The sequence below is a fragment of the Neoarius graeffei genome, chromosome 16, assembly GCF_027579695.1.
Source record: "Neoarius graeffei isolate fNeoGra1 chromosome 16, fNeoGra1.pri, whole genome shotgun sequence".
Classification (NCBI taxonomy): domain Eukaryota; kingdom Metazoa; phylum Chordata; class Actinopteri; order Siluriformes; family Ariidae; genus Neoarius; species Neoarius graeffei.
In genome coordinates this window covers 32362668-32387087 of record NC_083584.1, presented here as the reverse complement: position 1 = coordinate 32387087, position 24420 = coordinate 32362668, and the positions used below count along the sequence as shown (strand labels likewise).

General features: G+C 43.3%; 1 protein-coding gene across 8 annotated transcripts in view; it reads left to right on the top strand.

Moving 5' to 3' along the window:
- The window catches only part of macf1a (microtubule actin crosslinking factor 1a), a 413795-nt gene that overhangs the window by 104287 nt on the left and 285088 nt on the right, over positions 1–24420 (top strand). The window contains exon 1 of one of the 8 annotated variants that reach the window (XM_060942801.1): positions 17028–17403. The exons of the other annotated variants lie outside the window; for them this stretch is intronic. Coding sequence (XP_060798784.1) covers positions 17349–17403 — 55 coding nt within the window. The 5' untranslated portion in view covers positions 17028–17348. Of the gene's footprint in view, positions 1–17027; positions 17404–24420 lie in introns of those variants that run through there. 8 annotated transcript variants of the gene reach the window in all.

Genomic DNA, 24420 nt, shown 5'->3' with positions numbered 1-24420 from the left:
GATAATGAGATGAGATGGGTTTGGTAGGTTTGAGAAACTGTTACCATGGTTACGCCACTGATTTGCATCATCTATTATTCTATAGGACTATTATTTGTGGTTTTTTTTTTTTTTTTAAAGAAAGAAAAGAAAAGCAGACATGGGGACTCTGGCCCTGGGTGTTTCTCCTTGATGAAATCCCTGTTCATGTTGCGTATGGACTTCGCACTTTCCAATGAAATCACTTTTTCCCTGTCTTCTAGCAAAGCTCTGATTGTGAACTAACTGATTTTTGTTCTCTTTTTCTCTTCCATGTCGTCGTCATCTGCTGCCCTTCTGGAATGTTCTGGCATTGTTTCGCAGGTAATTAACACACTTTCACTCACTTTGGGTTTCTGTTCATTTGGTGCTGGTAACTAGAACTGTTTTAACAGGAAATAATGGATCTGGTTTTCTAACTTTTTTTTTTTTTTTTTAAATAATTGTATTCGATCATGGTGAAAAAGCCACAGTGTTATAGCTGAACAAGGCAGTGATACGGTATCGGTTAGCTTTGTTTTAAGGCTGTCATCCAAGTTTATAACTTTAATTAGCCAGCTTTGTTTGTATCCCATGATGTTCAGTATCCAAGTACAAGAAGTCCCATGATTGCTCAGGTGGTTACTATAATTGGGACTAACATTTCTGACTTTGCTGCACAGTGTGAATGTTGTGTAAACGGGTATACGCTGCGCAAATTTTGGCCTGTCCCAGACAAAAGATGACCAACGTGAAAGAAACCTGCTGATATCTTTGGTCGTGGCTCCAAAACGGTGCTCTGACATCACGCTAGGATGGATGTTCAAAGATGGTTATCGCAGTCCTGCGACCAATTAGCCAGCCTGGGACAAAACTGTGACGGCGTCAGAAACTTAGTTTAGGTTGAAGATCTCATAACGTGACTGCTGCTATGAGCGACAGTACGTCTACCAACCAACCAATAGCAGTGCAGCATGAAATGACGCACTGATAAATGCCCCAAACCTCGTTTCTTATTTATCTCCATTGTTTATCACTATGGCGGCACGGTGGTGTAGTGGTTAGCGCTGTCGCCTCACAGCAAGAAGGTCCGGGTTTGAGCCCTCGTGGCCGGCGAGGGCCTTTCTGTGTGGAGTTTGCATGTTCTCCCCGTGTCCGCGTGGGTTTCCTCCGGGTGCTCCGGTTTCCCCCACAGTCCAAAGACATGCAGGTTAGGTTAACTGGTGACTCTAAATTGAGCGTAGGTGTGAATGTGAGTGTGAATGGTTGTCTGTGTCTATGTGTCAGCCCTGTGATGACCTGGCGACTTGTCCAGGGTGTACCCCGCCTTTCGCCCGTAGTCAGCTGGGATAGGCTCCAGCTTGCCTGCGACCCTGTAGAACAGGATAAAGCGGCTAGAGATAATGAGATGAGATGAGGTTTATCACTATATCAGCACAGATGGATGATGCACACTGAATGTGACGTTTTATTCTTGTCTATTAACTTGCGTCCTAGCCTATGATTTCAGTCAGTGTTACAACCATACAGTAGTGTGCAAAAGTCTTAGGCACATGTAAAGAAATGCCGTCGACCAAAAATGGCTTAAAAATAATAAAGCGAAATGTTTCAACATTAAAAAAAAATACTATCAGCAGCAGAGGGGGACAAAGTACCCAACTTCATTACTTAAGTCAAAGTACAGATCTCACTAGTCAAATGTTACTCCGATACAAGTGAAGGTTGTCCAGTCAAATTTTTACTTAAGTTAAAGTACCGAAGTACTTGCTTTTAAAAATACTTAAGTATTAAAAGTACATTTTCTGTCAACATATCGTTGTATTATTGCCACAACGCTTACAAAACCTAACGCCGCTACCCAAGACAGAAATATAAATTTAGAAAATGAACGCATACTGTGCATCATGGTGGTTTAACGTTAAGCTAGCTCGTCAGTGAAACTCCACCTGACATGCTAGCAAACTCTTTTCAAACTCGAAATCATATTGGGTAGCTAACGCTACTAGAAAAGAAAGATTTCTACATTCTGTTTATTTGGCAAGATTATGCTAAAACGTTTCTGAAACGACTTCAGACAAATTAACGTTATTTGTGTTAGCGTAACTCCGTTTTTACATGCTAACTGTGTCCAAGTTAACTAGCTATGTGTTAACGTTAGCCGTGGACAAGGCTACAGCAACTTGGCGGGCAAATCCATAGAAAGTCATTTGACTAACCAGACTGCATAGCTATTGCAACATTATCGCTAGCTCTAAAAGCACAGACAGCTTCATTGCAAGCTTTCTCTTGAAATAAAACGTTTATATCCCTCAATATGCTTCCGCAGGTTGGACGGCGAGTTTTTGTAGGTCGTGATGTGGTTCGTTTTTGGCAGACAAAGCAAAAGTTAAAAACGAAACGAATCTTTAATCCTTTCAGAAAACTGAAACACGGGTCCTAGGTATGGCCATGGGTGCGTACATTCCCTAGAAGAACCGCCATCAACTGAATAAATGTGTTCAAATAACGCTGCTGAGAAATAAGCGAACTTGATTTTATAGATATCATATTGATCTATAGATGTGATGTGACCCTAGTGATTACTGATCGGCTGTCTCTAGTGTCGCCTGCGGAAAAACCAATCACATTTTAAAGATATTTTTTTGGGGGCTTTTTTCACCTTTATTGGACAGGACAGCGTAGAGACAGGAAACGAGCGGGAGAGAGGGAGAGAGAGAGAGAGACGGGGAGGGATTGGGAAATGACCTCGGGCCGGAATCGAACCCGGGTCCCCAGACCCATGGCACGGCGCCCCCGCTAATCACATTTTAGAAAAGAAAAAACTTTCAGAGCTGCTTCATAGTAACGAGGACTTTGATAGAAATGTAGTGGAGTAAAAAGTATGATATTTTTGTCTTTCGAATGTAGTGAAGTTAAAACCATAAGTTTCAAAAAAAAAATAATAAAGTACAGTACTCAAGTAAATGTACTTCGTTACTGTCCACCTCTGATAAGCAGTAAGCCATAATAAATGAAACAAAGTCAGTATTTGGTGTGAGACGACCTTTTGCTTAAAATAAATAAATAAAAATAGCAGTCTCAGGTACAGTGAACGCAGTTTGATAAGGAAATGAGCTGTAGGTTTTATTGAGCGTCTTACAGAACCAGTTACAGTTCTTCTGGACTCTGTGACTGTCACACTCGCTTCTTAATTTTGCACCAAAACCCAGTAGCCTTCATTGTGGGGTTTTTTTTTTTTGAAAAGTCGTCTCTTGTGTAATATGCTGCTCCGATACAAACTTTTTTTCCTGTAATATTTAACTTTGTGCTGGAAAACGAAAGTTTGGACTCTAAAATGTTTTTGTACTGACTCGATAATGTAGAAGTCATAAAATAGAAATCTATAACAAAGTTTGGATGTAAAAAAATAATTTTTCTTCCGGGTGCTCCGGTTTCCCCCACAGTCCAAAGACATGCAGGTTAGGTTAACTGGTGGCTCTAAATTGACCGTAGGTGTGAGTGTGAGTGTGAATGGTTGTCTGTGTCTATGTGTCAGCCCTGTGATGACCTGGCGACTTGTCCAGGGTGTACCCCGCCTTTCGCCCGTAGTCAGCTGGGATAGGCTCCAGCTTGCCTGCAACCCTGTAGAACAGGATAAAGCGGCTACAGATAATGAGATGAGATGAGGGTGATGAAGCTTTTGGCACAGTACTGTATATCAAACATGTTGTATTCAAGTTTTAGATCCATGACCCCCCCCCCCAAAAAAAAAAAAAAATCTGTCCCCCTGAGTTACATGTCGGTCCTGGGATTGAGATGCTGACCTCTTCTGCTCCTCGGACCTGCCTGATCCATCCTGGTGCCCTGTGTCTGGTTGGAGTCTCATCGCATCGCTCCTGTGGAGGACGCCCCCATGTGGACAGTTGGTGGTCGCGCCTGGAGGACCCTCTGACTCTTGCAGTGGTGCTTTTGTGGCTGGGGACTGCAGTTGACTTGCTGACTTTGGGACTGCGGTTGTCGTGAACGGTTTTGCGCTCGGGTTTTCGTCGGTGGGGGTTTATAGCATCAACGAAGCGGACTTTGTTAGGACTGTTAATGTTGTCTGTTGTTGCCCAAATGAGGATGGGTTCCCTTTTGAGTCTGGTTCCTCTCGAGGTTTCTTCATGTCGTCTGAGGGAGTTTTTCCTTGCCACCGTCGCCACAGGCGTGCTCATTGGGGATAGATTAGGGATAAAATTAGCTCATGTTTTAAGTCGTTCAAATTGTGTAAAGCTGCTTTGCGACAATGTTTATTGTTAAAAGTGCTACACAAATAAACTTGACGTGTCATAGTGTGGCTTGCAAAAGTTATCTGATTGCTGAAATCTAGTCTGTAGGTGCCATTGCTCGAGGTGAAAGATGATTAAAATAAATTACTCCCCTTAGTTCGGAAGAGAATACCAGGTACATTGATGGTCAGTACGATAGACTGGATGGATGGATGGATGGATGAAGAATTCCACAGTGTTTGATCAGGAGGAGTAAAAAACTTGTTTATCAGCTGACTAGCTAATGTTAGCGATATTTGCTGCCAAGACGATCTTCCCCATTCTTTCCTTAATGTGACTAGCGAGCTACTTTAGTTACGAGGCAGCATGACTGGGAGGATTCGCTGCACTGCTGTCTGTAGAAGGTGTGTAGCGACGTGTCGTTTCCTTAGAGCATTTGATTTTCAGTACAAATGAAACAAACTCATTGATGAAGCGTGCGCGCTCGCGATAACATCGATGCAGTCAGTCGCCTCTTCAGTCCTCAAAATGGCAGCAGTGTGACGCCACATGAAACGGAAGAATAAACGAGTAGAAAATGAGCTCGCAAGCTAGTATGTTTGACGAACAGCAAGGTATAACCTTTTAACAGATATTTAGCAGCCCAGACACATTTTAGCATTTATTTAATTTCTCTGCTTTTGAGGCAAACCTTGGAAATAAAACGTGCTGTTCAAATATTTAAGACCGTGTGCTAGCTGTGTTTTCTGCTACGGCACGCGATCAGACGTATTGCGCCTGAAGTGATGTTGCTGGCTGTGAGGCTGTGGTTATAAAATACTGCTGAATCTGTTATTCAGTGTTCAAGCTCAGCGATGAATGGTCATGGATCGGGTTAAAATCCCACCAGGTTAGCGTTTACAGAATTCTTCTGTTAACGATAAAAAGATAACGAATGACTCAGCATTTTGCTGCTTGCTTGTGTTTGACTCGACGTTCAATCGCAGCTCATGCAGGGAGATGTAGTCTATTTAGGGGAAAAGTCAATAAGTGTGCTTTGTGTTGATATTTGTGAAAAACATAGTAGGAATCAATTCAGTCGTGGAAAGTTTTATAGTGGTAAACAGTTGAGGGGAAAGTTTGCATTGCTCATTTATTTATTTTTTTAATGGAAAAAAGAAATATACTTTTAAATGTTAAGACAAAAAAAATGAAACGCAATAAAATAATCAAATATAATTAGCAAATAACTAGAAATAAAAATCACTTATTTTTTTCGCAGTTCAAATCCTGCGCTCTGATTGGCGAGCGGGTCCGTATCCTACGTTACGGAACCCGGTTACGGACCTCTGGCGACTCGCTCGTTTACAGCACCAAACACGGCAGCGTTTTTTGTCAACATTTATCTTTTTATATAAGATTTATTCATAAGATTATCAAAAATCTTATAAATTTGTGCCGATTATCAAAAATCTTATAAATTTTTGCCAGCATTTCTCAGGAGAATAGCATTAATTTTACAGCATGGATAGCGATAACGACAGTGTTCACAGCAAAAGTGAGTTTTACTACCCCGAGGAAGAAGAAATAAAAGAAAAAATTTCAGGAGAAAGCTAAAAACCTGTAACTTGCTAACACCGAGCAAAAACATGGCTGAATCCTGAATGACTCCTATTTGTATAAATAGGGGGCTACATAGGCGGCAAAATGTAGTTGTTTCCCTGCCATGGAAGTGCACTTGTATACCGAGGAGGAAGCCATTTGCATTACAGCCGTGAATGAGGATTCAAAATGGCGGCTCGGCTCGGTTTTCCCTTTCGGGCGCTCTCGTTTTCTGTTAGAATTTGGTAAAGAAAAAAAATAAATGTTATTTACCAGCTTAAAGTCGGTCCGTATGGTGAAATACCGTGACCTCGGCCCAGAGGCCTCGGTCAGTACTTTCAAGACCTCGGTCACGGTATTTCATGATACGGACCTCCCAGCTGGTAAATAACATATATATTTATCTTGTGCAGTGTAAGTTTTTATACCCCCGCTCTGAGGGTTGGGGGCGATACTGGTTTACCTCTGTCCGTCCATATCTCCGTATTTCCATCCATCCGAAACGCCCCTTTTTCTCAGCAACTATAAATCATAGCCACTTGGTACCGAGCTTCAGCTTGGGGTTCTGTACCGTGTATACCGTTTTCAGGTCTGTCGCATGTCAATTTCCTGTTTACTGATTGAATGTATTTACGAAACATATAGCGTGGATTTACAAAATTTTCGTAACCATTTTTCTCAGCAACTACAAATCACACCTGCTTGATATTTGGTACAGAGCTTCAGCTTGGGGTTCTGTACCATGTCTACCATTTTCAGGTCTGTCCCATATGGACTTCTTTGTTTACCGACTGAATGTATTTACGAAACATCTAGGGTGGATTTTGACGCTATTTCAAAATGGCTGTTTGAAATCCCTGGGGAGAACACTGCTCTTTACTTGTTTCAGGGTTAATTATTTGTTGAAGTCAACATTCATAAATGTCCCATTCCTTTGATTGATTACGTTCTGATGTAAGCGAGAGTGGGGATGTGCAAGTGAGCAATAGCTCACAATCTTGTTTCTTCCCTTGTGATCTTGAAGGAATTGCCCTGACTTTTTTTTTTTTTAAATAAACCATTTTGATGTTCAGTCTCTTGAGGCTTTATGTTTAAGTGTGATTTCATGTAATCATCAGTAGGAGCTGGCGGTTTTTGTCTGGCTTCGTTTTGCATTCTGAGTAGCACGAGTGCAGTCGGCTAGTCGTAAGCCGAGACTCGGACTAAAAGTGTACTGTGCTACCACTGTGGATCGTTGGACCATTAGTCTTGACAATAGATTGCTATGAATAACAGCACAAGAGCCTCATGACTGGATTAAACAGGTAATATGGTTTAATATCCTGTAAGGAAGATGAATGTCTAGGCGTCTGTAGCACCTCCGGCTGCGTCCCAGAGGACTCGCTGGCCAGCATGACTGCTCCACAGGCTCGCTTTTCTCAAAAGCGCTGCCGTTTTCAGTCCTCTCGGTAATCACTGCTAATTACAGCCTGTTTCCGAAGCACTTCATGTTCTAACGGGAAATGTGTTTTTGTATGACGTGTTTTTTTATATCGACATCAAAAACTGTGTTAGAAGGTTTGAGGAAATGACGTTGCGGAGAGAAAACGGCGTTTATGTCGCCTCAGAGTTTGCCTTGAGGATTTAGTATCCTTGATCTTGAACAGTGTAAGGTATTGAATTGAGTAAAGTAGATTTTATGATGTGGCGACACGGTGGTGTAGTGGTTAGCGCTGTCGCCTCACAGCAAGAAGGTTCTGGGTTCGAGCCTCGTGGCCGGCGAGGGCCTTTCCGTGTGGAGTTTGCATGTTCTCCCCGTGGCCGGGCTTCCTCCGGGTGCTCCGGTTTCCCCCACAGTCCAAAGACATGCAGGTTAGGTTAACTGGTGGCTCTAAATTGACCGTAGGTGTGAATGGTTGTCTGTGTCTATGTGTCGGCCCTGTGATGACCTGGCGACTTGTCCAGGGTGTACCCCGCCTTTCACCCGTAGTCAGCTGGGATAGGCTCCAGCTTGCCTGCGACCCTGTAGAACAGGATAAAGCGGCTACAAATAATATGAGATTTTATGACGACGTTATCAATGTACAGTGTGGCAACACGTCTTTTCTTCAGCGGTGCTGAAACCTATGAGCGAATACACCCACACACCCCTTTTAACTGAAAAATATATGACCCAGACCCCCTCTGAACATAATCCAACTATTCAGTTATTAGGCTCATTATTTAACTCTGCATGCACAGTGATGTATTCTGGGGCTTTTTCTTCCTAAATTTTCTGCCAACAGAACCAAGTTGACGTGTTTATAGGTGACTTGGCTTTGAGCTTGATTTAAGCCCATTCAGTTCAAGGAGCCAGTCAAATAACTATCCAGAAGGCTAATAAATCAAACGCACTCAATAATAAAATACACTAACTTGGGATGTGAAGTTTTAAAAAATAAATCACTGACTCCTTGGCTGGGCTTCACAGACCTGTGAGTGTGTCTGCACTCCACTTTGAGAACCACTGAGGTGAACACACAGCTTAAAGGAGATGCGCAGAACCATGGCCTTACTTTTTGTTTATAAACGCCTTGAGACCTCAAGAATGGCACAGGATTAGTTTTAAGCGTTAACGATAAATCTAATATCGTAATTTTTACAATTAAAGTGATGTCTAGAGGTAGCGGTCTGAGTGAATGACCTTGACGTCCGTAACATCACCACAGGAAGTCTATCAGGCTCGTCGCCATTTCCGCTATACTAAAACACAGAGCTGACGGCAGCTCTGATCCTCCATTCTGAGCTAATTTATCGCTATGCCTCGTAGATGTGCCAGCAACATGACAGAAGGTGGATTTACGTTGCATTCATGGCCCAAAAATGTTCAAACTGTAAAGATTTGGACGCGTTTTGCGAGAAGTTCACAGGCACATTGGGCGCCTATGAAGTGGTCTGTCCTCTGCTCTGGACATTTTACTCGTACGAGACCTCTGATCTGTTGAGGAGCGTTGGCTATAAGCCCGTATTGAAAGAGGGTGCAGTACCAACAATTAAAGAAAACTACAAGAAAAGGAAAGTTTTTATTTATTTGTTTAAAAGGAAAGTAAGTTCAGTTGCACCAGTCCTCCCGAAGCGTGAGATGAGGGTTGTTGGTAAAACCCGGGACGGAACGGGACAGGACATATTGCTCGGGCAGTGACCTCCACACGGTTGTTGCTAAAACCAATGATGTTCCGTCCTGTCACATCCCAGGTTTTAGTAATTGCCTGAGCCGAGCAGTAATGGCGGAGTACTCAGTGTGGAGAAAACAGAGAATGAGTGAAACAGCTGTCTGATTTTTTTAAACTGGATATCGCTGCCATCTCGCCCTTACGTGGAAGGAGCGAATGAACGGAGAACTGAACGAACAACTGAAAATCAGATTGTTTCAAAACAATCGGCCACAAGGTCGGCCTTCAAGAAGCGAGAACACAGACGGGTAAGCTCCGACTCTCATTTGGATATAAAACACGTTTACCTGCATTTAGATTAATACATGCAAGTTGTATTGTGTGTTTAAGTTAGCGGTATAAGATTTATTTAATTTGCTTCAGAATGTGATTGTCTCAGTTCATCTGATTATTTAATTAGCCTTTTACGTTTTATCAGTGAAAATGCATGCATGTACATGTATGTTGCATAAGTTATAACACCCATCCTGTTTTAATGAGAGTCAACCCACAATCAATGAAGTCAAATCAGTCTTAGTTGAGTAAGTCGGTAACGGCATTTCTTACTTTCACCATAAATGTTTATTTATATATGACTTTGGTCGATAGCTGTCAAAGGCCTCGGCCTTAAAACCGGTTACCGCTGTGACGTCACGCACTCAGGGCTGGCTGGCTCAGCGGGGCAGCTCCAATGCCAACTTTGCGGTCGATTTTAACTCTCAAAAATATATTTTAATTCCCATTTATGCAGCATACAAGAGTCAAGGATGGAGATACTATCCACTCAGAAATTTATTTAAAAATAAAGGCTCTGCGTATCTGCTTTAAGACGCACCATGGTACACACTGACGACCAGGCTTTTAGATAGAGGGGCGTCTGGGCGTCTTTTCGACGCCCTGTACTGAAAAAAACAAGAAATTGGACGCCCTACTTTTTAGTACGACGCCCTAAAGACGCCCTAATATTTCCGCCCATGTTATGTCCGGTAACTTAGCTGAATATGTTAAAAAATCGCCGAGTCTGAGCTTTCCGAGGATCTACAAGCTTTGTTGACACCGCCATTTTGGAAATTTCAGAAGTCTCGCTTTGACAGCTGTCTTTCCCGAAGACGCCCAGGGTTACCATAGCAACAGCACGAGCCCAGAGTACAAAATATAGGCACCCGCCGCAGAGCTACAGAAACACGCGTTTCTATGGCTGCACTAATTTCAAAGTTGTGAGAGCCCTCGTTATAAATAAATGGGTTATTAAATAAATTTGGTGTACAAAGCACTTGTAATATGCGTTCCCAGAGCAGAGGGGGAAAAGATGTATGCCTAGGAGACACTGGCATAAATATCCAGACAATATAGCCGTAGACTATATTGCCGCAGCTAAATGTGGAATGTAGTCTATAGAAAACCGGCCTTACCTGACATGTTATTTATCCCGAATAAATCCTTTTGAAAAAACGAATCTATTGAAAAAACGAATACCATTATAATGTTTGAAGACTTAGCCATATTTCCTGTGTGTTTTTTTCTTTGTTATACTAAATCTTTGGACGCTAGCGGCTTTGGAAGCAAAACTGGTCAGCCGGGGTTGGTTGTCACACTGTGTTCGGGGTTGGTTGTCACATGTAATGCAATTGCAATAGGTGCACTACTGACTGAGAATCAGAATGTTGTTTACAAAGAATGTTGTAACAAAGGCAAAAACACTTGGCTGTATTGCTCAAAATTTGCTGTCAAAATGAAGGAAATAGCATTTGAGAGCATTAGAAATTTCAAAATTTTCCGGGGGAGTACCCCCGGAACCCCCTAAAACACTCGTGCCAGCGGCGCTCAACGCGCCGCTACACCTCGCCACATACAGTGACACCTGCAAAAAAGTTAGACTCCCTAAAAAAAAATCCTGCCTAAAAGCCTGCTGACGACACACAGCAGGAGCATCATGAGGACAAAGTCAGTTGCGTAATATGTAAACGCTAAGCAAAACTGTGCAAATGATACACTCTTTATTAAACACCTGAATGTAGCAGTGTAATGAGTGTATGGATGAATAAACCAAGTCTAGTCGGATGATGTGCCGTGAACTGAAGGTGTAAATTGAAGGTGTTGGGGGATGGGAGGTGGGCGTGGCGTCTTCATATAGCACTGAGATCAGATGCTGCAGAGTAAGGATGCAAATCTCCAGAGATCACACAATTTGATTAGATTGTGGTTCAGGGCACCATACAATATAAAATCAATACAAAATGCATCTTGATGTGTTTTAGACTTCTGTGCGCTTTTATGATTTTTTTTTTTTTTTTAAAGTATGAGCACTCACTGATTATAAAATGCAGTCTTATAATAATGTTTATCTGTTGTGAAAATGTACGCCTAAGGGCTGGGAGAACAAATGTCACCCGGATATGTAATATTTACATATTGAAGAGAGAGAACGTACATTTGAATGTTCTGCTTTTAGAGATCTTGCCGTCATTTCGTTTATTGAAATAATGCTTGAAAAGGATCTTGCTGAATGGTTCTTTGAGCGACTTGATGTTGGAATAGGGCGCTGAAATAAAATGCATACATGTTATTTACCATCTGGGAGGGTTGTATGGTGAAATACCGTGACCGAGGCCTTGAAAGTACTGAGCGAGGCCCTCTGGGCCGAGGTCAGTATTCAAGGTCATGGTATTTCACCATACGGACCGACCTTAACCTGGTAAATACATTTATTTTTTTCTTTACCAAATTCTAACAGAAAACGAGAGCGCCCGAAAGGGAAAACTGAGCCGCCATTTTGAATCCTCATTCACGGCTGTAATGCAAATTGCTTCCTTATCGGTATACAAGTGCACTTCCATGGCAGGAAAAAAAAAACATTTTGCCACCTATGTAGTCCCCTGTTTATACAAATAGGAGTCATTCAGGATTCAGCCATGTTTTTGCTCGGCGTCAGTAACAGTTACAGGTTTTTAGCTTTCTCCTGAAATGTTTTATTTTATTTCTTCTTCCTTAGGGTAGTAAAGCTCGCTTTCGCTGTGAACACTGTCGTTATTAGGGATGGGACATGATTTTCGAATAGTCGAATATTCGTGACGAGTTCGAATAATGAATAGTAATTTCGAATGCCGTTTTGGCTTACGTTACATTCCACTAAAAAAAAAATGAGCGCGGAAAGGCGTTTCCTTGTTCCTAACATACTCTGTTGCATTAATTCGGCCAGAGGGTGCCGCTATCGTACAGTAAAGGTAGTCAAATGCCAGCAGTGCACGCAAGGTCGCATACATTGCCTAATTTTTGGATCCCAGACACAAACACCTGAGGTTCGCAACTGACGAGGTGAGAAACACAGTGCAGGCCGAGGTGAGAAACCTTCTGTCCATGGCAGATGATGAAGAGGCCGGAGAGGCGGCGGAATCGCATGAAGGGCCCAGCGAACCGAAACATTCCCGAAAGGATGGCCCATTAACAGCAGCAATTGCCGTCATATTTGGCGAGGATTACAGCACAGAGAGGGCAACATGCGTGACTGAATTGACTCAGTACTGCCAGGATACATGCCCACCGCTCCACACTGACCCGATGACATGGTGGAAAGACAATCAACAGAAATACCCTCGCCTGGCAAAGTTGGCCAGCGCCTACCTGTGTGTGCCTGCAACGTCCGTGCCATCGGAGCGTGTGTTCTCCGCAGCCGGTCTAATTGTCAATAGGCTGCGTACCCGTCTCCATCCCGACCACGTCGACATGTTAATTTTTTTGAACAAAAATATGTCTTAAGTTTATTCTGCTCTGACTGTTCGAATGCTTTCATTATCGTTTCCTAAACGGGCAGTTTCACCCGCGGTTCCTTCCAACAGACGAAAATAGTCGTGGCTGCATAGAAATGTACAATAAAATTGTAAGCCTATATTATTGTTTGATACTGTAGGCTATGTGAGGTGAATGGAAGTTTGTTTTTGATGACTCATTAAACCGTTACCACTTTCACCATGTCTGTCATGTGTGCGCGTGTTTGGGTGGGGCGGGCGGGGTTCTGTCGATTTTCGAATCGAATTTCGAATATCTTTTAGCGAATTTCGAATAGTGTTTTTGATCAAAAGTCACATCCCTAGTCGTTATCGCTATCCATGATGTAAAATTAATGCTATTCTCCTGAGAAATGCTGGCAAATATAAGATTTTTGATAATCTTATAAATAAATCTTATAAAAAAGATAAATGTTGACGACAATTGCTACTGTGTTCGTTGTGAACGAGTGAGTCGCCAGAGGTCCGTAACTGGGGTCTGTACTGTAGGATACGGACCCACTCACCAGCCAATCAGAGCGCAAGATTTGATGGAAACCAGACCACGAAAAAAAAATAAATATAATTAACAGTATACTTTTTTTCATATTTTTACGCCTCTGCCACTAGGTGGAGGCTCCTGAACTCTCAAAACTGATTGGCCAGAAATGTATTACTTTTCATTATTATATGGCACAAGCTACTTCTGGTGAAGTGGTGCGCCCTGATTGGTTCCTTGCCGGGCAGAATTTTCCCGTAATGCCCGTGGGAGATTACAGACCTTCTTTCCAAGGTGCCGACTTTCAATGTTGCAAAAAAAAAAAAAAAACGACAAAAGATGAATTGGGAATCAGAAACGTCCGAAAGACAAAGGAGTCACCGAGTTATTCAAGAAATGAGCAACGAAGATCATTCAGAAACCGCTGTGAACAGGAATTCAGTTTTGAAACCACTAGCAGTTTATTCTGCACGCGTGACTCAACTGCGTTACAAATATGACGTGACTGAAAGCAGCGTCACGCCTCGTTATCATAATGACCGTCTATTTTAATCTTAGGAATAAAAAAAGCCATATAATAAACTTCTTATTAACTTCGCTTAGCAGCTCGAACTGTAGTTCTAGCAGGTTTATAATAATGTGCTTGCTGTAATGCGTTTCTTTATGAATGACTTGCACAGGGATTTGTGGTGGACACAAGACTAATAATAATCGGATTAAAAAGGTGCTGGGATTGAACAAGGAGAACCCCGTCACTGTTAATATGGTGAAGGCGTCTGTAAGGAGATGTTTACGGAAGGAGACTGCACTTTCACAGTTGAGTTTTCTGCCACAGGAGAATCTTTAGGACAGAAGATTTCTTTGGTTGCGTTGTAAAATTACGAGTTGCTTGGGGGCGGAAGGAGAGGCTAGTGAGGAAACGATTGTTTATAACTGTTGTTCTGTAGCAGGAACTTGGATGTTTTGCAGATGTTTAAGAATATAATGGTGTAACCTCAGCCCCAGATCTGAGCCTAACTCCACCTACTGCGTAATTTACAAAAATAAAATAAAAATTCAAAAAGAAAGGAAGAGAAAACGTGGGCGAGGGGTGGGAGAAATTGTTCGGTGAGTTTCAGTCAGCATATATTTGAAAAATGAGCCCAGTTTGACAGACTCCCACTCGGGCTGGAGAGGGTGGGCCGCCCATCACTGATTGAGAGGGTGTTTTAACCCTTTTTTTGAAATATAAAAAATTTAATAATGGACAACTGCATGTCCGTATCGGCCTTGCAAGGTCCAGGATGGTTTTAACCAGTAGATGGTGTTTTGAGCCAGTTTGAACCCATAAAGCCTCGGTCACAACCGGCCGTACGTGATCCTATGGCTGGTCCGTGCAAGAAACGCACGGAGGGCACGCGTGTGACGTGCTGATTTTCGAGCCGTAGACTGGCCGCAGAGGTTCTTTGTCATGTCAAACAAACTCTACGGGTGCTTACTTTTTTTCAGGTTGCAAGACAAACTTGCGGCCAACGTGCGTCTTTCTCCACGAACAAAAAAAACGCAGCGATTTTGGGAAACGCCAAAAATCGCATGGCCAAAAAAATCGTACGTCCGGCTGTGACCTAGGCTTAAAATTGGTAACTTTGACAATATTCATACCAACATTAATGCATTTCATCACAGTGCAGTCATATCATTTACTTTACAGCTCAAAAACATTTATTACGCAGTACCTCTTTAAATGTAACTGATGATGGCTGTTTCCCCGGTCCGAAGATCAGGGAATCGGTCAACAGGCTCTGAGGTGGCTGTGCAGGCCAGTTTTTGACCGGCGCAGTTGGGGCAGGTGTATCCTTCGTCTGGGTTGGCTGGTTGAAGGCGAGCCACTCTCCTGCGCTGGCACTTCTCTTCTGCCAAAGCTCTCCTGGCAGCTTCAACGGCCTTGGTGCTTTCCTTGATGGTTGACCTCCATGTGGGACGGTCTCTGGTGATAACATGAATGTTGGCAGCTCTCAGCTGGCGCTTAAGTTGGTCCTTGTTGCACTTGCGTGGGCCGCCAGCTTTCCTTCCCCCCCACTAAGCTCTCCGAAGAAAACGGCTTTGGGGAGACTGCTGTCGTCCATGCTGCACGTGTGTCCTGCCCATCTCAGCGGTCTGTTGAGGAGGATGGCTTCCACACTAGGCAAGTTGGCCCGTTCCAGCACTGTGTTGTTCGTGGTGTCGTCTTGCCACCTTATCCTCATGATGGTGCAGAGGCATCGTTGGTGAAATCGCTCGAGGAGCTCGACGTGTCGACGGTACAACACCCATGCTTCGCAACCGCAGAGAAGGGTCGTCAAGACAGCGGCCTTGCACACGAAGATTTTGGTGGGCATGCGGAGAGAGTGGTTGTCCCAGACGTGTTTCTGTAGCCTGCCAAAGGAGCTGTTCGCTTTAGCAAGTCTTTTGTCGATGTAACGAGTCGATGACATATTTGTTCCGCAACATAGGCGTGGATGATTGACAGCTTTGTCACCTTCTATTTCATCACTGCCAGTTGTGTAATGTGCATGAAAATCTTATTTCTTACATCGACAGGTAACTATAAACAGGTCAAAGGTATTCTGCGTCATTCTTTAATTGCAAAAAATGTCATCATTGGGAAATCGCTGGGCGGCACGGTGGTGTAGTGGTTAGCGCTGTCGCCTCACAGCAAGAAGGTCTGGGTTCGAGCCCCGGGGCCGGTGAGGGCCTTTCTGTGCGGAGTTTGCATGTTCTCCCCGTGTCCGCGTGGGTTTCCTCCGGGTGCTCCGGTTTTCCCCACAGTCCAAAGACATGCAGGTTAGGTTAACTGGTGACTCTAAATTGAGCGTAGGTGTGAATGGTTGTCTGTGTCTATGTGTCAGCCCTGTGATGACCTGGCGACTTGTCCAGGGTGTACCCCGCCTTTCGCCCGTAGTCAGCTGGGATAGGCTCCAGCTCGCCTGCGACCCTGTAGAACAGGATAAAGCGGCTACAGATAATGAGATGAAAAGGGAAATCGCTGTGGTATAAGAATAAGCATATAAAACACTCCGGGACGTGCCGTTACTGGGGAAATAATCACCTTATGGTTAGTAATGGCTCCAGTCATGACACCACTTATTATTTTTCTCTAGCTGCGTGTCCCATCATGTTTTAGCCGTACTGGTATCCTCTGTAGTTCGTGACTAAGGAACCATTTGGGATTCAGCCTCACTGTGTATCATTTTCTTTGTGGAGAAGAGACAAAGCTGGAGGTTTCTGTGAGTCCCAGGGAGTGTAGAAAAAGGAAAATCTAATCTAGTAGCAAGAGGAAAATCTCAGTCTAAGTAAATAAATAGGAATACCATGAAGATCATGTTCATGTAGGTAGTGTTCATCTCTCCAGTGTTTATCGAGCGGTTCAGTAAGGAGTTCTCTCCTTGCTTTACTCCATCCTGGGTGTTGTGGATGCACACTGAATACTCTGGTGTGAGATGTTCGATGGAAGCACGAAGCAACCATCATAATACACATGAACGTACGGTTCCTTCACACAAGACCGAGAAGTGTGTTCGTGTTAGGGCAAGGTCGGTTTGTTTCAACACTTTCTCGGTTTCCTCACACACTCTGGAAACGTACGTGTTATCAATCACCTTCTGAGTGGTGCATGTGCACACCCATAAATGCGTGTTTTTTTTTTTTTTTTTAATATGTCTGACTCAAGGCAGGAATAAAGCACATGCTCTGGCTCGATCAGTGACATCACCTGCCTTGTGGTCAAAGTACAGTTCCGGCTCAGAGCACGCTGCTGGCTCACAGCTACCAGGCTGCTGACTGGCGCAGGCACACACGCATACATCCGCGGGTTTTTGCTAACCTGTAACTGCTAGCACGAAAAGGAACCGGAGAGAAAACTGAAGTGGAAGACGCCTAGGTTTCCATCACGACCCTGGATCTTTGACCTCTTGGATTCCATAGAGCCTTTTGATGAACGGAGTCCTCTACTTTCTCTTGCTCTCTGGAAGTCATTTCTTATTACTTTCACATTTATTGCGTTCCTTCCTGTTTAACCCTCTCACGGTTTGCAGTTTCTTTTTATTTCTTGTGTTCATATGGCTACGTCGATATGAGTGCCGCAGCATCATACAGGCGATATCTTCAGGACCTTGAAGTGAAAAGAGGTTGGTTCTCTTCTTTAGTTCCCATATGGCTTGTGGTGTGGGGTAGGGGTGTTTTTATTTATTTTTTTAATTAATTTATTTTTTTTAAAAGCAATGCATATAAGACTTATTAATTCGAGATGGTTAACAGAATAGTCTTAAATGCATCTACATTCTCTTTTTACATAACTGTCCAATATATCGTGTTTGCAGTTGTACCTGCAATGGGACGGACTTTTTACCTGTAACTTGTATTCATGTTCGAGGTCACTGTGGCGGAGTTGGGTTTGGGCCAAGTAGCCGGGCAAAATTTGACATTGTTTTTGATCAAATTTTAATGCCCCCCCCCCCACACACACACACACACACACACACACACACACACATACATGCCCCAACACCTTTGCTTTAACCCTTTGTGTTCTGTTTACTGCTTATGAATTGCTGTTCATGTGTCAGATTTGATTTAATATTTGAAATGACCAACTATGAATACATCGATATATTTGGGGAACAGTAAAGATGTACAAAATCTCTTCTCATGCATGAGGATGCTGCTGACAGTAACGGGCTGGTCATTATGAATGGGGGTGTATGAAGCAGGTGTAGTGAAATGTAATTTATTATTATTATTAGCTCACACAGCCGTAGGTCAACGAGCTATTGCCATTACGCGGCATCCGTCCGTCCACAGTTCACAAAACTTGCTGCTCCTCCCGGGGTTTTCACTAGATTTTGATTTTGTTTGGAAGATCAAATTGTTCTCACGAAGAACAACTTGGCTAATTCTAAAGAAGTCTGTTTTCTCATGGTATGGCCGTGTGAGCTACTGCATCGCTGACTCTTTTTGTTCAGTAGAGAAAATAACCCAAGCGCACGGTTTCAGGATGGTTTTAACTCTTTACCCCTTAAAGCAGTTGCTACAGCCACCCTTGTATATGTATATACTGTTCACCCTGAGAACATATTTACAAGAAAAAAAGTCTAAAGACAAGGTTTTAGACAAGGCATCATATGCCGTCATTAAGGGGTAAAGAGTTAAGTAAAATTTGAAACTGGCCAGGCGGCACGGTGGTGTAGTGGTTAGTGCTGTCGCCTCACAGCAAGAAGGTCCGGGTTCGAGCCCCGTGGCCGGCGAGGGCCTTTGTGTCCGCGTGGGTTTCTTCCGGGTGCTCCGGTTTCCCCCACAGTCCAAAGACATGCAGGTTAGGTTAACTGGTAACCCTAAATTGACCGTAGGTGTGAATGTGAGTGTGAATGGTTGTCTGTGTCTATGTGTCAGCCCTGTGATGACCTGGCGACTTGTCCAGGGTGTACCCCGCCTTTCGCCCGTAGTCAGCTGGGATAGGCTCCAGCTTGCCTGCGACCCTGTAGAACAGGATAAAGCGGCTAGAGATAATGAGATGAGATGAAACTGGCCATGTTGACCTGAACAGGACATAAGGGCCAAGAAATGCTTAATATGGTTCACCAAAAACGTGGACGTTTGGAAGTGGGCGATTTTAATTTTGGAAGCATGGAAGGGTTTATTTACGGGTTTTTTTTTTTGTTGTTGTTTTTTTAAGTCTCGTCTTGGCGGCCATCCTGTAAAGGTTATGTTGGGTAAAGAGCTGGTTAAAGGTGGTGGTCTGATTAAAGATGTGTACATCCTTGCTAGCTAACTTGATACCAGCTTTCAGACATCTGTGATGCTTCTGCACTGCAGCAGGAGTGAAGTCTTTTAAATGTGATTTTTCTCCCTTTTCTCTATTGGGAGTAACCAGATTTTATACTGTAATTTGCTTGTGGTTGAGATGGAAGAGAAGTCTTGTAGTAGGAGTTAGAAATAAAAAGGAATTAGGGTATAGAAATCAAAACCTGAGATGCATGAAGACGCATTAAAAAAAATCAATTTGACACAATTGAATTGAGGTGTCGAGTGATTTCCTGTACTTAATATTCGTAACACATGATGCGTTTAACGGTTATTCCACGAAATCGAGTCGTCCATGAGCCGATGAGGCACGCAGCACCGAATTGGCTATAAGGCATGTATGACTAGATTGAGTGGAATAACCGTTTTCTATCCACATTCACTGGATTTTGAGAAACGGAGCATTTTTATTTTTTGCAAGTTTGATAACTTTTTATGCAAAACGTCGGACAAAATAATTTCCACGTGATGTAAACAAACCGGCAAAATGACAGTCGCAATTTGTGAAAAATGCTATAATAATTCTTGAAAGAATAAAAAAAAGATACATTCTTGCTATCAAATACTTTTATTCTGCTTTTTGTATTTTTGGGGGGTTTGTTTTCGAGGAGTTTTTTATTTCATCCTCAGTTTGTAGATGAAAGTCTTCCGGATTTACCAGGAAATCCGGATATTTGACGAAACTCTGGAAAATCTCTGGTTTTCCGAATGGAGAAATTTATTTTTCGGATTTTTCGCCTTCCGTTTCATAGAAATTTGGTTTTGCGATCGCACGGCTCGTTTACGTTCGGCGACAGGGCGCCGCCATTTTTGTAGTCTCGCAATGCTTGCTGGTGTGTACGAGACCTTATATGCTTATATACATACCTCATGTCATGTGAACGAGATTTTATCGCGATATCGTGCTTTAGAAAACGCGGTCTTTATTTTGTGTGACTATTTAATATCAGTCGAATTATTTTCTAAACATATATGCAGTATTGTACATAAGATGTGACCATCACTTTATATAAGTTTTGACATCCAATAGTGAAAATTCTGAATTTAGAGCAATGCACTCCTGAAAATGACTCATTAACTAGGGCAATTAAATTTGATATTTTTGACATGTTAATCATTAATGTACATGAAAGAAAAAGGCTTAAAAGTTATAACTTGTTTTAGTGAAAATAAGTACTAAAATGCACTAGAATGCAGGGTTTTGCGTGTTATGTTACCGTATTAAAATTTTTTGGGCGGACGTTGCCCCCCATCTTAGTTTGACTTTCAAAAGTTCAGGATTTTTTTTCTTTGCTCCACTTTCATCTCTATCAGTTGGTTCAGCAAGACGTTCCGACATTTTGTTTTTCTGTACTCATGGTGTATGAGCTGATGGCCTCGGAGTAGAGTCGCCAATCGGAGCGTGCGATTGCTCTTATCCGGTGAATGTGGCTAGAATAAGTTCAGATGCATGTTAAATTGTCAATGAATGAATGTCAGGACGAGAACAGAGAGATCTTGTACATGGAAGCGAACGCAGGAAATCGTAGCGTTGTAACCGTGGTTTCTGTGACTCACTGGTTGGGGTGTTGATGCTTCTTTGGGGCGGCTGTCGCTGTAGCAGACCTAGGCCAGGGCTAACTGCGTTTCTGTCAATTTCTCCCCACAGATCCTCACATTTTATCAAGTCTAGTCAAAGTGCCAAGTGTCTTTGGGTAACCCTTTCTTCTGGGGACACTTTTAGAATGATGGCACGCGAATGCATCCTCACTATTTGTTAATGGAGCGATCATGAAAATGTTTGAGGTAGTAGTTCGTGTTTTTGTATTTATTTACTCGTGTTCTAGAACCGTATAATCCTGTCCAAAGGCGAGACCTAATGCCCCTTTTCCACCAAAGCAGTTCCAGGGCTGGTTCGGGGCCAGTGCTTAGTTTGGAACCGGGTTTTCTGTTTCCACTGACAAAGAACTGGCTCTGGGGCCAGAAAAACCGGTTCCAAGCTAGCACCAGCTCTTTGCTGGGCCAGAGGAAAGAACCGCTTACGTCAGCAGGGGGGGGCGGAGTTGTTAAGACCAACAACAATAGCAAGACTGCGAAAGGTTGCCATTTTTAAGTGACGAGAAGCAGCAGCTGTACAAACACGAAGTTATCCGTTGTTGTTGCTGCTTCTTCTTAGTGTTGTTGCTTCGATGTTCACGCCAAGGTTTATGCAAACGCAGCGATGTAACTGATGTATACAGCGATGTAACTGACGTATACAGCGACGTAATGACGTGGCTCCCCTTAGCACCGCGAGCTATGGAAAAGCAAACTGGTTCTCAGCTGGCTCGCAAGTTGAACAAGTTGTGAACCAGCACCAGCACTGGTCCCGAACCAGCCCTGGAACTGATTTGGTGGAAAAGGGGTATAAGTGATGGAGAGAAAGTGCGTGTGTGTTAAGTGTGCAGGATTTACCGCTGCTATGACTGAGGTGAATGGTGGTGATTTGGTTAAGGGGCGTAGCCTCGGTGTTCTCTTGCTGCCCTGCGAAGGCTAAGCTTTTTTCTCTCCTGTGTGCCCTTCTGTTTCAAAAGGAGTCTAACTTTTCATTTATTTTGCTATCTGCGTACAGTCTGATTTTATCTTAAATGAAACGATGTGGCATTTGTTTTGGCGTTTGTAATTCAATCCTGGATCATGGGACAAACATTTGGCTAATGGGTGGCACCAGGAGTGTGTGCGCGGACCATATGGATAAGAAAGGAGGAGAGAGATTTAATACCTCACTAATATCCACACACTGAGCCTATTGTCCAAGCTAAAGCAGCTTTTTGGAGAAAGTCACACTGTAGGAGTTTGAAGTTTAATAAGATTTGAAAGTGGTGTATTGGGTTGTGTGGGTTTTCGTAAAAAAAAAAAGCTCAATATTTTTGTCACGGTGATGTTCTGTTTGGCCCAAAATATGTAGACTTGGTCTTGACTTGATCATCACAACCATATGTGCTTGTTGAACTTCCAAAACCAATGCATTATTGAAAGCTGGTCCACCTTTGCTGTTATAATAAGCGCCATGCTTCTGGGAAGGTTTCCCACCAGATTTTGGAGTGTGGCTATGGGGGGTTTGTGTGCATTCAGCCACAAGAGCTTTCGTGAGGTCAGGCACTGATGTTTGGTGAGGAGGCCTTGTGTATACTTGGCATTCCAGTTCATTCCACAGGTGTGTTCAGTAGGGTTCAGGTCAGAGCTATGTGCAGGTCATTTGAGTTCTTCCACTCCAACTTTGGCAGACCATGTCTTCATGGAGCTCACTTTGTGTACAGAGGCATCGTCATGCTGGAATATGTTTCAGAGAAGCGAGTCATTGGTTCAATCCATCCATTATATATGCCACTTAGCTGTCAGGGTTGTGGGGGAAGATGGAGCCAGTCCGAGCTGACTTTGTGCAAGATTGCCCCTTTTCCACCAAAGCAGTTCCAGGGCTGGTTCGGGGCCAGTGCTTAGTTTGGAACCGGGTTTTCTGTTTCCACTGACAAAGAACTGGCTCTGGGGCCAGAAAAACCGGTTCCAGGCTAGCACCAACTCTCTGCTGGGCCAGAGGAAAGAACCACTTATATCGGCGGGGGGCGGAGTTGTTAAGACCAACAACAATAAACAAGACCGCGAAAGATCGCCATTTTTAAGCGATGAGAAGCAGCAGCTGTACAAACGCGAAGTCATTTATTATTATTATTATTGTTGTTGCTGCTGCTGCTTCTTCCGCGTTGTTTTTGCTTCGATATTCGCGCCAAGGTTTATGCAAACGTAGCGACGTAACTGACGTATACAGCAACGTAATGACGTGGCTTCCCTTAGCACCGCGAGCTATGGAAAAGCAAACTGGTTCTCAGCTGGCTCGCAAGTTGAACGAGTTGTGAACCAGCACTGGCCCCGAACCAGCCCTGGAACTGATTTGGTGGAAAAGGGGTAGATATGGGGTACACCCTGGGCATGTCGCCAATCTGTCGCAGGCCTAAGACAGAAATGAACTACCATTCATACAGTACACACATTCACACCTGTGGGCAATTTAGAGTGACCAGTTGACCTAATCTGCATGTCTTTGGACTGGGAGGAAACCAGTGGCGAACCGTGACTGGGACTTCAGCTCAGCCAAAACTTTGCCAGACACACCAAAAAAGCAACAGGGCAAAGGATTTTGCAAGGGATTAGCGGCAGGGTGCAAGGTAGCTCCATTGTGTGTAGTTGTCAATGTCGATTTTAAAAGGAAGTAAATTACACAGGGAAATGAATACGTAAGCATGACTGAAAAATACCGTAGCGAGCGTGCATGGAAGAGGAGTCTGGAGCCAGAAATCTTAGTTTCTTGGTCGTTAGCCTGTGCTACTTGTTCTCGATAGCACTGGCTTGACTGCTTTATTAGCATTCGCTAACACTACTGATGAACGCTACACCGGCTGGAAGGTGACTTCACTGCTGCGCTGACGGCGCCGACTTGCGGTTAAGCTCGCGTTGGCCTTCAAGAGGGCTAAGGTGATGAATTTTTGGTCCCTCCCAAAATCTGATCAATCAAAATCTGATATTTGTTTAATCCATCTGTCCCAACATATTCATACACTGCCATGGCCTTCTGTCCCAGCAATGAAATCCTAACCAAGGAGTGAGCCATCTCTAAACTCCTTTTCAGCTTCGAGACAACAAACAAAAATCTCATTGGGTAACTCGATTTTAATGTCTTCAGGACAGTAACCCTTTCATTTCTGAAGCAAATTTGATTAGAAGAAAATAATTATAATGAAATTATGAAAGAAATAAATGTAACATTTGAAATGCTGATATGTTTGGGCCTTCTCTGGAGGAAACCCTGTCAGGCACGGCGAGAACATGCAAACTCCTCTTTAGTTCCAGTGAAGGGGAAATTGTAAAAGGACATTCCATACAGTTGTATACTTCTAGCTTTGTGGCAACAGTTTGGAGAAGGTCCACATGTGGGTGTGATGGTCAGTCCACATGCTTTTGTCCATGGAGTGTGTGGGGTTGGGTTGGGTTATAGCCTGCGGTCCATTCTGAAGTGATCATAACTGGACCCTTCTCTCTAAGTCGACACCCTTCAGTGAGAACTCTGAAAGGTCACCGTAGCAGCTGAAACGTAGTACACAGCCATTTGGAACGCAGTAAAACACCAAAGCTCATCTCTTTATTGTCATATTTTCACTGCCACTTAACAATTTCTGTATCTTAATGTAATAATGAACAGATGGAGTAAGCAATGAAAACTTCCCAACACCTCCACCAGGTTCATTTAGATGCTGCTGTTCACTTCTCGTGAACGTTCAAAGGTGAAGAGATGCCAAAATGCGTAAACTATGGAGTAGTGATGAAGAAAAAAA